The sequence below is a fragment of the Leopardus geoffroyi genome, chromosome X (assembly GCF_018350155.1).
Source record: "Leopardus geoffroyi isolate Oge1 chromosome X, O.geoffroyi_Oge1_pat1.0, whole genome shotgun sequence".
NCBI lineage: Eukaryota > Metazoa > Chordata > Mammalia > Carnivora > Felidae > Leopardus > Leopardus geoffroyi.
This window is the reverse complement of record NC_059343.1, coordinates 92318695-92330819: the sequence shown is the minus strand read 5'-3', so window position 1 is coordinate 92330819 and position 12125 is coordinate 92318695. Positions and strand designations below refer to the sequence as shown.

Below are 12125 nucleotides of genomic sequence, written 5' to 3'. Positions count from 1 at the left end.
CACCAGAACACTAATGAACAACAAATGAAAATACAGAAGTTGGCCTCAGTCTAGGGATTCTTAACCTGGAACCTTCAAGGTACCTGTAAGAACTCCCTGAAATTCATGGCAAGATGTGTAGAAGTGTCAGTAGAAAAAAAAGCAATAGTTGTAAATGATCACGTCAATCAAAACAATTTTGGCTGGGATGTAGTAAAAATTCATAAACACAATAAAGAGCTAGGAGAGAAATACCAAAATAGGTGGTATTTAATGGTCTAAAAGACCCAGAAATATTTTTCGAGACTCAAGATCAAAGTCAATAAGCATATATTCTTCATTTCTATTTGAAGCAAGCTAGGTTTGCTCACCTGCTGTCTGGCCACCTACAAAAATTTTGAGAATTTAAAGAACTATTCAATATAAAGACTGTGCTACAATAATCATGTAAAGAGTTAACCATTTAACAAGGAATTAAATGTTTGGTAGTTGTCCTAAATCTCAAAGTAATCTTTTACTGGAACACACCATAGCTACTTCTTTTAATAAACCTCTTGATTTTTAACATCACCCTTTACCAAAAATTCCCAATTGGTACCATTATTTGACAGATCCTTAAATACCATTAGAATATTACACAGATCAGCACTGTTTTAGATGCCATTCCTGTAAATATCTGATCCTACAAACTTCATACAATGTGATGACCACATCTTTCTTATGAACCAGACATCCTAGACAGACTGTACGAAATGAATGTGTGCAAGATTACAGTGTTTCCTAATCAAGACCATGAGAGAAAGTGCATTTATCATTCATGGAAAGCCTGTGCTTCAGGCAAGGATTTGAGAATAAGTAAGACACTTCCTCCTCAAATAGACTGTTGAAGAGTTCCTCCAGAGCAGGAGTCACATCTTGAGTGCAAAAAGTAGATTCTTATCATGCATTTATGTTAAAATACTAAATGAGCCAATAAATAAATAAATGGGCTCGAGCTATTTAGGAAGTAAAGCTAAGTAAGAGAACCTGGTGATCAATCAGATATAAAGGGTTGGAGATAATAAGCCTGGAGTACTAAATGGTAACACCATCAATATGGGCAAGGATCTCAGAAGGATGAAAGGAATAGAATTTTAGTTTGGGACACATGAAGCTTACTGTGCTTAGAGAATTAACAGACCTACAGGCAACTGGAAGTACCATTCAGGAGCCCAAATCAGAGTTGGGGGGATATAAATAGGAACATCAATAGTAGCTCTGGGAGTGATGAAAATACCAAAAACATACAAAGAGAAACGGACCAAAAATAGAACCTAAAACAAATATTTAGAGAAAATAAAAGAGCCAGTAACTTGCAATCACCTAGAATTTCTCCACATCAGTATGCTTTTAAATAATGATGTAAAAACTAAAAAAGGTTATATACCTGTGGTTATCATACAATCAAAATTCCTTAGAACAATCCTGTGACTTCAAATATTCTACCCTCTCACCATAAATGATGGAAATACAATGGAAATCACCATTCTAATTAAAATTCCCAGTCCATCAGATACTTCAGTGGCATGAAACTTCCTTTCTGCGTTATCCTGAGCTCAGTTCCTCATTCCCAAAATGGGAGAATAACTATTTCAGAGAGTCATTGTAAAGATAAAGTGACCTCGTATCTGTAAACGGCTTAAAATAGTACCTGATACATACTAATCACGCAACAGGGGTTAACTATTATTATTTCTTTCCCCACGCCCCCACAAAAATATAGTATTAATTATACAGCAGAAAACAGATTACCACACAACTATCTGGACCACCCATTCCAAATGTTTCCGCCAAATCAGTTTCAAAAGGCCTGCCCATACATCTCATTTCTTAAGACTGTATGCAGATTTTGGGTCATCTCCAAAAATTTTATACTTTGAACAAATGAGATTAGTGCTTATACCATAAAGAAGGGCCACGAAAAATACCTACAAGTCATTCTTGACTTTCTTTAGTCTTGGAAAACTCTTCCTCAAACTATCAAAGTGGTGGTACACACTTTCATACTATGCTTTTTATCTACATGATTTACCTTTGAAAGCAAAGTAGGGTTCCAAAGTGTCTAAAATTACATACTTGACAGTATTTTCAGATAATGACTAGCTGACCCTGGAACAACACGGATTTGAACTGTGCAGGTCTACCTATACTCAGATTTCTCCAATACAGTACAGTATGGTAAATGTAGTTTCCTTAATTTTCTTTACATTTTATCTCTAGCTTACTTCACGTTAATGATATAGTACGTAATACACATAATATACAAAACATGGGTTAATCGATGATTTATGTTATCAGTAAGGCATCCAGTCAACAGTAGGCTATTAGTCAAGTCTTTTGGGACTCAAAATTATTTACATGTAAATTTCCAACTGCACAAGGGTCTTGCACTAATGCCCACATTGTTCTAGAGTCAACTATACCTTTAAATGTTCCAGAATCTCAGATCAAGTTCATCAGTTGTGCTGTCTTACCCACCACCAAATCCTTCCAGCTGTCTTTCCTCCCAAATCATAATAAGCAGCCATCAATACTCCTTACTTCCCAGGGTCGTCCTATAACCTCACATCACTTTTCATCTAACAACAGCAACTTTCTACCATTACTTGTCTACTTCTGAACCTATCCATGATACGAGTTTCTCAAAATACTGAACTTTCTTTTGCTTCCCCATCCCTAGAAATCTAAATACCTCTAACGGAAAACTGTTACTCTAGAAATCTAAATACCACTAACAGAAAACTATTAAATATAAAACGACATTCCACTTTTCCACTGATTTCAAGAACCTGAAGCCCGCCAGGTAATGAAACGAAACGAATTTCAAAGCAAACATTCCAAATAGAATCTTGATTACCATTAATTTTTTCATAAGGACCAATAATAGGTAAACGGGCAATTAATTTATCTGAAGCCTCTTCCCTCATCTATAAAAAGTTTGTAGTACGTACGCTTAATATTCTATTCCAACTCCAAGAACCTACAATTCTTTGTCTTAAAGTCTTCATTCAATCTGGTATCAATCCTACCCATGGTAGTTTGCTACATTCCAAACTCAGAAATCAGTTTTCTAAGTCCAAGGTAAGATTATACCCCAAAGAGAAACGCAATTAAGTGTGAAATTCCTACTAAAATAAACTTCTAATAAATGAACAAAACTCTCCTTGGAAGGGATTAAAGTAACTAAACACTAGGCAAACAACTATAAAGAATCAAACAGCTTACAACATATATTCTTATGGCAGAGCGCAAGACCAGGAGTCAAAGAGCTGCTTCTAGCCGCAGCTCTGTCAAAGGCTGTTATTTTAGACAAGTTGTAACCTCTGGCCTTCCTCATCTGAGAAATGATGGGATTGGACTAGATGACTTCAAGAATTCCTGTCAAATCAAAATGACTCTGAGATACCTTTTGATTTTTAAGCCGAACAATGGATGTTAAATTTCACAAAGGTATACAGTCAAGGGAGATCACTACACACAAATAACACCATAGGGTTAAGCCTCTGCTAAATGAAATAATGGAATCTGAATTATATATTCTTGTGGGAAAGAAAACAGAGGCTTTGGAGTGCCTTATTACTTTACAGATGTCTGATGTTTGAGTAGACCCTTTGTTTAGAATTCTCTATGGTTCATGACATAAAATAGCCAGACTCAGTGATCAAAATACATTTTAAGCCATAATTTTTCTCAAATTAGAGAAGCACATTTATAAAAGAGCCCAGAAAAGTCAAATCCTCACCGTGTATTTGAAAAGGGCCTCTCCTGTGATATTAGTAGAAGATCAATATATAATTATTATTCCTGTAATATCAGTATATCAATATATAACTATTATGGTGCTGTGAATTCTCAACTATGCAGATGTAGATTACTCACTTTTTGGATTATTCTCAGCAAAATTTTAATCCAAGTTGGCTTCCTCCTGCTACCCAGAGTATTTCTCAGCCACCACCTTCTACTATTAGTAAGAATTTATTTTAATATTAGCCTAAGTAAAACAATCAGGAAAATAAATCTACAAAAACATTAAGTAGAGCATCCCAAATAAAATGTTTAGAACAGTCAATATATTGTAATAACGTTATAGAAAGTATGTCTTTATAGCATATGCTGTTTTTATGAAGTAGATCTAAAACTTCTCCCAGAAAACTATGAACACTTACAGATAATCTAGTTTATTTTACAGGACTCAAGACTACTTACTCCCATCAGAATTTCATAATGTATCGATCTTGAGCTACATGAACCTAAAAGCCATGTATTTAGCCCATTATATACATCAGATCATATATTTGCTTGTAAAACTTATAAGTACACTGAGTTATAAATTGCTCTATGTTGTTACAATAAATGCTTCAATACCACTGTGAGAAGGGCCCTTAGAAAATAACAGCAAGTCCTATTGGCCTAAGTCCTTTGATTTACTCTTTTCAAACCAATAAAGCTTTGATACTGAACAAGGTTATTTTGTCATTTCCTATTTAGATTTTAGAAGGGACTACATCCACTCCACTGAAAGTAGTTTCTCCAAGTACCATAGATCAACTGACTTGATATTTAATCTTGATCACCTTTTTAAGATAATTATTAAACTGTATATTTCACAGAAGAGAACTCATTTTTTTCTTTTTTTTAAAGTTTTCTTCCTTAAATTATAAAGGTAAAGACGCTAACTCTCAAATGTCTTTACAAATTGGTTACTGCTTCATTTTTTATTCTAGTACCACCAAACCAATAACTACGTTTGAAGTTCTTGTCAAAGTTTTCAGATTTAACTCATTTTTTTCATGATTCTAAATCAACTGGGAATTTTAAGATAAAACCTGTAAATGCTCACTAAATACTTTACTAAAATAAAAAGATTAAGTAAAAATCTACTGAATTTACTAAATTGCGATGAGGATTTGGACCCAAATGCTAACATTCACACCATAAAATTTTCTATACATTCTATAGATGTAGAAGTTTATTAATTTATATTATTCTGCAAATTTGTATTTAATTTGATTTAACCACATTCCATAGGTTGAATTTGGGGGGTGTTTTTAAAGTGTTCAGAGTTTAGTGTTTATTTTTGTAATCCAACAACTTTATCCAAAAATGCAGAAAATTTTTCTGGCTGGCCAGGAGGAAAACATTTCAGTGTTGATAAGTCCATTGACTGTAACAGCCCAGGAAGCGTGCTAAAACAAAAGAAGAAAAATATTAGGTAACAAGGGAGAAAATGCCATAATTCATCTGCTGCCCACTTGATGACTGATTCTAACTTCCAAGAATACTGTGATGCTTCTCAAACTGTGTATGTGAATTTTAATGTAAAATTTTCCTATAGGTATCTAGTGGACCCTTGAACAACATGGAGTTAGAGGAAGAAACCCACCTCCTGCACCGTTCAAAATCCATGTACAACTTGAGACTCCCCCAAACCTTCACTACTAATAGCCTACTGTTGAGCAGAAGCCTTAGTGGTAACACAGTCAATTAACACATTTTGTACATATTACATTCTGTATTAACAATTACATAAACCAGAGCAAATGTTATTATGACAATCGTAAGGAAGAGAAAATGCATTTACAGTTCTGACTGCAAAAAATCCACGTATTAAGTGGACCCATGTCGTTCAAAGCTGTGTTGTTCAAGGGTCAACTCTACATGCAAAGATAAAAGCAATACCAGGAACACTACGCTACCTGTCAATACCAATTCAACAGATATGTTTCTCATGTCAACTGAAATATTACAAAAATGTTATTTCATAAAAGATGTGGTCACATGGCTTTTGAATAATTCTCAGGACTGGCCAGATATAAACTGAAGCAAAATTAATTTATGAAAACAGAATAAACGGAAAAAAAAGTAACAGCTGCCAGACAAGAATAAGCTGGGGAGACTACTAAACCATGCATGAAGATTGCAAAATAAAATTTTTTTCCAGTAATTTACTATCATAAATCCATATATAATCAAGCAATGTACAATCACCATGCATGTTGGAAATAGATTCCAAACCATGACATAAAAGTACTACTTCAGAAATTTAATTAAAGCAGCCACTTAAATTAGAACAGACATACAACCACCCAGCCTAGATTCGGGGAACTAAATAATACACCTAAAATGAAAATACAACCAATTATTGATTTTTACAGTATTCATGTCTGTGACTTCCTGGAAATATAGAAAAAAGACGTATAAAACTGTAAGAAATTACCAAATTGGAGACCTGTACAGCTTTCTTTTCAGCTTAAGGAATACAGATAGGTTTCTGAAATCAATGCTTTCTCCTTTTAAATGTACAGACATAAAAATCAGGGACGCCTCAGTGGCTCAATCGGTTTTAAGCCTCCGACTTCGGCTCAGGTCATGATCTCACTGTCCATCAGTTCGAGCCCCACATAAGGCTCTATGCTGTCGGCTCAGAGCCTGGAGCCTGCTTGAGATTCTGTCTCCCTCTCTCTCTGCCCCTCCCCTACTCATGCTCTGTCTCTCTCAAAAATAAGATTTAAAAACTAAAAAAATATATAAATGTATGGACATAAAAATCAAAGCTGATTTGGGGCGCCTAGGTGGCTCAGTCGGTTAAGCATCCAACTTTGGCTCAGGTCATGATACTGCAGTTTGTGAGTTCGAGCACCGCATCAGGCTCTGTGCTGACAGTTCGGAGCCTGGAGCCTCGAGCCTGCTTTGGATTCTGTGTCTCCCTCTCTCTCTGCCCAAACCCCCTCCCGCTCTCAAAAATAAATAAACATTAAATTTTTTATTTTTTTTTAATTTTTTTTTAACGTTTTTTATTTATTTTTGAGACAGAGAGAGACAGAGCATGAACGGGGGAGGGTCAGAGAGAGAGGGAGACACAGAATCGGAAGCAGGCTCCAGGCTCTGGGCCATCAGCCCAGAGCCCGACGCGGGGCTCGAACTCACGGACCGCGAGATCGTGACCTGGCTGAAGTCGGACGCTTAACCGACTGCGCCACCCAGGCGCCCCAAATTTTTTTTTTTTTAAATCAAAGCTGATTTAACATCTAGAATAAAAATACTTATCAAAAGTGTTTGGAAAAATTGACTTGCATAAACCGGTTAGGAAGAATTTATTCTCTAAAAAATGAGGTCAACCCCTAACAATCTCAACTACCCAAGGAAAGCCATGCCCATTATCTGAAACCTACATGATTTTTATTATCTAGCTTCTCCCAACTCTGAATACTTTTAATAATGACTTCTAGGTTACACAGCCACCCTGATGTTCCCTCTCCTCCATCATGTATGGATTAGGACACCAATAACTATTCCTGAAACAATCAATGAAACTGTCTCCTTTCAATGAGAACAAGTATCATCTGTTTTGTTCACCAGTGTACGCCAAGTACCTAGAATAATGCCTGGAACATAGTAGGTGCTCAATAAATATTTAATGAACAAGAATTTGCTGAGTGCGTAAAAGATAGACGCAGTGAAGTCAAAAGAAATGCTTATGTTCTAGCCAGTTTCTTCTAAGGTTTTTCACTTTAAACTTCAACTTATTATAACATAAAAAATACATTATTTTGTAATACTTCTATAAAGGCTTTACTTCTCAAAACATCAAAAAACTTCAAATTAGAGTAGCTTTTAAAGTCAAATAATTGGGTATTACTGACCTGACCTTTTGGCAAGCTTCTAGTGTCTCAAGAAGAATTACTAGAAAACAAATCAGCAATTTTCTTCATCCTTCTACTGTGATGTTGATCATTTCTTGTTGAATTTTAATATACTTCTAGAAAATAATACTCCTTACCATAGTAATTCCTCTGGCTTAAAATACCTCAATGGCTTCTCACTACACATAGAATAAAATCAGTACTCTTACATGAGCTCTCCCCACCCAGTCTCATACTATCTTCTTCCTTGCTCACCATACTCCTGCTACACTTAATAACCTTCCCCTCTATTCCTCAAACACAACAAAACGCCCTGCTCATTCCTAACTTAGGGCCTTTGGAATTACTGCTGTTCTTTCTTCCTCTAGAGCTTCATACTACCTCTTGTTATTCAGGTCTTGGCTCAAATGTCAGATACCCATCCATGCCTTCCCTGACTATTCTAATTAATCTTCACTCCAGTTATCGTTATCAGCTTGCCTAATTCTCTTCAGAACACATTTCACCATGTGAAATTATCTTGATCACTTATTTATGAACTGTTTACTATCTCCCGGTACTAGAACATAAGTACCATGAGAGCAGGGGCTTCATCTCCCGTTTACCACTGTATCCACAGCACTTAAAAGTAATGCCTGTGACATATTAGGTATAATTTTATTAACGGAGAATCAATTTCACTTAGGGATTCCAGTGGATTTACTAAAGGCAAAACCTTAATTACAAGATATGCAAACGCCTTCCTTGAATGATGAAAATCTAACGAACTCAAAAATTATATTCCCAGAGACTTGTGCACCCAGATGAACTTACATACATGCACACACACACATTCACGTGCAATGGAACCGGCACAGATACGGAAAGAAATAGAACACAGAGATCACGCTCACAGTGGAAGACAAACAAATAAGGGTTTTACAGGTGAGAGAAATCAAAGCATGCTTGGTAAGTGGGAAAAGGTAAGAGGTTGAAAAGACAGGTTAGGTAGGTGGGTAAGAGTAGTAGGGGAGGATTTAAGGCAAGAGGTCAAATTATCAGTCTCTGGTATACCTGCAAGTACAGTAGAAGAGATGTCCGTCTTTGTGTAGCTGCTTTGCCAATTCCAGCTGATGATTGTTCATCAACTTTTCGTTTATAACCACCACAAGGGGCTTTCGGTTTTCCAGAGTCTCCAAACAGCTTCCTGCACCTACAAAAATTAATCAAAATTGTTAGTTTTTTTTTTTTTAAAAAGTTAAGTAAGGTGCTCCACACCAAGCATTAGTTAGAACTGAAGATGAAAACTTAGCTGGCAGAACTACAAACCACGCCGTTCAACCACACGCTCAAAATAACAAAAATGTAATTATCAGTTGCTTTTGTAGTATGTTATAACCTGGACTTGAAAAATACATCTTTTATCACTGCCAACAATATCACGATCTACAATTCAGAGTTTTGCCACTTGCCCTCTATTAGTATGTCCTGGGCATGTCTCGAATCAGGTTCAACACACTGTTCATGAAACTGTACCACACTTCTACTCACTTCTACTCAAACACAAGTGGAAAAAGCAAGTCTTCAACAGTGAAAGGCACCAAAAAGAAAAACTTTGACCACCCTTAGGAGACTGCCTGTGAGGTACCATCCCCGACACATCAAGAATAAATCTCCATGCGTGGTACAATATTTGGGTCAATTCCACTCTGATACCTAAAATAGTTTAGAGGTTTTCAACGGGAGCGAAGAGACTGTTAGCTAGACAAAACTTTTCTGGGTAACTACTTTAGGGTAGAAGATAGACTAGACTAACACCAGACTTACTTATGGACTAGACAAATTACAGTTAATCTCTGTGCCTCTACTTCTTCATCTGTAAAATGGGAATAGTACTTAGTTTGTATGTTTGGGAGAATTCTACAGCTTATATACACAAAGCACAGAGACCAGCACCAAGAGCGGTTTACTATTATCCTAAACCACCCATGTGTTAGTAAGGCCTGTTTCTAAGAAGTCTTCTCTCTTCACATTAGGCCTCGTAAGAGCCAAAAAACTTCCTCACTTATCCTGCAATCGAAATTGCAATGCTCCCCAACAACCGTTCTTCTGAAGGTACCAGTAGTCTAACTAGATCAGGTTCTTTGAAGAGCAGGCCATGATTTACACAGTATGTGGGTTAAAGAAGATCGACTACATTCGTTTCACGCTCACACTTAAAATGTTAAAAAAAAAAAAAATCTTTCAAAGCCAATTTCTCCAGGGCCAAGCCAACCAATAAGCTGGCTGAACATTCCTGCAGATCTAAGCCCAAATACTGATCTCAAAGTTTGACCGCTCGCTCGTTACACAGGACGTTGGGGGTAAATCATTTGGCTCGTGTTTAGGGTTTCTTACGGTAAAGTTGCGCTACGGGATTCGTTTCCTATCCTTCTATCACCCGGACGCAATAAATTCTTTCCGATAATGTCAATAGGTACATTGGAAGAAATAATCTACCCACCACGACTACAGTGAGGTACTGCAGTGATTTCGGTTTACCTCACAAAAAGTCAACTCTGCTCTCACTACCAAAACCCAAATCCCGGGATTCTAAGGCACTTTACCTGCGTGACTAATAACAAGATCTGCTTTCTCAAGATCTTCTTTCAATGAATCCTTGTACCTGTAAACATCCAGAGCAAAGGACTCAGTACGGAATGGTTCGGGTACCACCTTCCCTCTACCTATCTGGAGAACGAGTCGGTCGTAGCCAAGATTCTTGATTATCTGAAAAAAAGAGGGGGGGGGGAGGCGGGATTTTTAAAGAGGCTAATGTTAAGGAGAAAAAAAAAAAAAAGAAAACACCACCATCCCCTGAAAGTCGGTGTTCAGACCGGGACGCGCGGACCGCAAAATGTTCTACCCCACGGCCGGTTTTTCCCAAAACGACGCTTCGCCCCTCACCGGACCCCAGGAAGGTTCCTCACAAGCCCTAGCGGGAAAATCTAAGCGACCCAGCTCACCGAGCCCTGAGAGGACCGGCCACGCCACGAGCAAAAGAGCAAGCAGAGACCCCGAGAAAGGCGTCCAGAACTAGCGGGGAGGCAAAGAAACGCCTGCGATCCGCCTCGCGGCCGAAGCTGCGCGAACCCCCAGGCCGGGGGAGCCGCCGCAACGCCGCCGGAGGACGCCGGCCGCGAGGAAGCTCGCGGAGAAGGCAAGACGCGGGCTCACCCGAGAGCGGCGGGGGCAGGGCGGGAACGGCGCGCCGAGCGGGTCCAGCCGGATCGAGGTGGACCGGACCGGACCCGGCAGCGCTCGCGAGGCGCGCGGTGCCGACCACGCGACCCGGCGTGGGCCAGAGAAGCAACGGCAGGCTAGCTAGTCCGAGCCCAAGGAACACCAACTCAGAGAGGCGGAGCAGCGGGAAGGAGGGGCGAAGCCGGAGGAAAGAGAGGCGGAGGCGGAGAGTCGGCAGGCTAAAGCCAGGGAAAGGAGGAGCCGGAGAACCGACAGGGAGGAGCGGCCGAGAAGTCGGCGGGGAAGGAGAAAGAGGAGGTGGAGGACGCTGAGAGGGGGAGCCGGAGGAGGGACCAGGCGTGCGCGGGGCGGGGCCAGGCGTGCGCGGGGGCGGGGTCAGGCATGCGCGGGGCGGGGCCAGCAAAGGGGCGGTGGCACCTGAGGTCGAGCCGTATTGGGGGGGGTTCCTTCCGAGCGCTGCGGTTCCGGCAAGGTTACCGAGGCTAGCGGTAAGCCTAGGGGCGGCGAGCTGCAAGCGAAACCGCGGCGCGCCGGCCCGCCCACCTCCCCCACTCACTTGCAGAGTGTCGTGCGCCGAGACACACGCAATGAGGTCGTCAAAGCTCGTGGTCCCAACAGTAACAAATACGCACTTCATCGCGCGGGTTCCCAGGCCCGAATCGCAAGGGCCGGATGTGACGTGGCGGAGGCCACGTGGGCCGCAGCGGCTGCGCTCGGTGGGGGAGGTGGAAGTCGGCCCTGGCCGCCAGAGGGCTGTGGGAACCGGGGGTGTGGTCCGGCGGGCGGGCGGGCGGGGGTGGGGCGAAGGGTAACGAACGCCTTACGCGCCAGAAACTTAAGGTGTGTGTGAACTCACCAGGCCCTCGCGATAGGAAGGTGGGCGGTTGAAAGATTTACTTTTTTTCAAAATGGTACTTGAAAGGTAATGATGAAGCCTCATACCCCGGCGCTGTGTTTGCGTCATTGCTTGGGTACTACAAATCTTTTACAAATAAAGGAGTTTGGGACTCTATTTGCTACCCTATTTTGCCAGTAGACGTTTGAGCGATGGTTTATTTTATTTAAAGGTTGTTGAGAGCATGTGAAAAAAAAAAAGGTGCCTTTTCAAGATCACTCATCATTAGCATAGGCTCTTCAAACTGGTTCTCAGGAAGCCAGAGCCCTACAGGGTCTCTGGGAAGTGGCGAAGAAGTTGCCTTCATTAGCAAGCATTGTGTGTAGAATAGAGGCACTAGGGCCTGG

The 12125-nt window shown here is 40.2% G+C and overlaps 1 protein-coding gene across 1 annotated transcript in view; it reads right to left on the bottom strand.

Annotated features, from left to right (window-relative positions):
• Positions 1–10995, bottom strand: part of ALG13 (ALG13 UDP-N-acetylglucosaminyltransferase subunit) — a 61858-nt gene extending 50863 nt beyond the window's left edge. The window contains 3 exon segments of the mRNA XM_045472571.1: positions 8715–8853; positions 10247–10305; positions 10857–10995. Of these exon segments, the coding sequence (XP_045328527.1) occupies positions 8715–8785 (71 nt within the window). The 5' untranslated portion in view covers positions 8786–8853; positions 10247–10305; positions 10857–10995.
• Positions 10996–12125: the final 1130 nt, after the last annotated feature.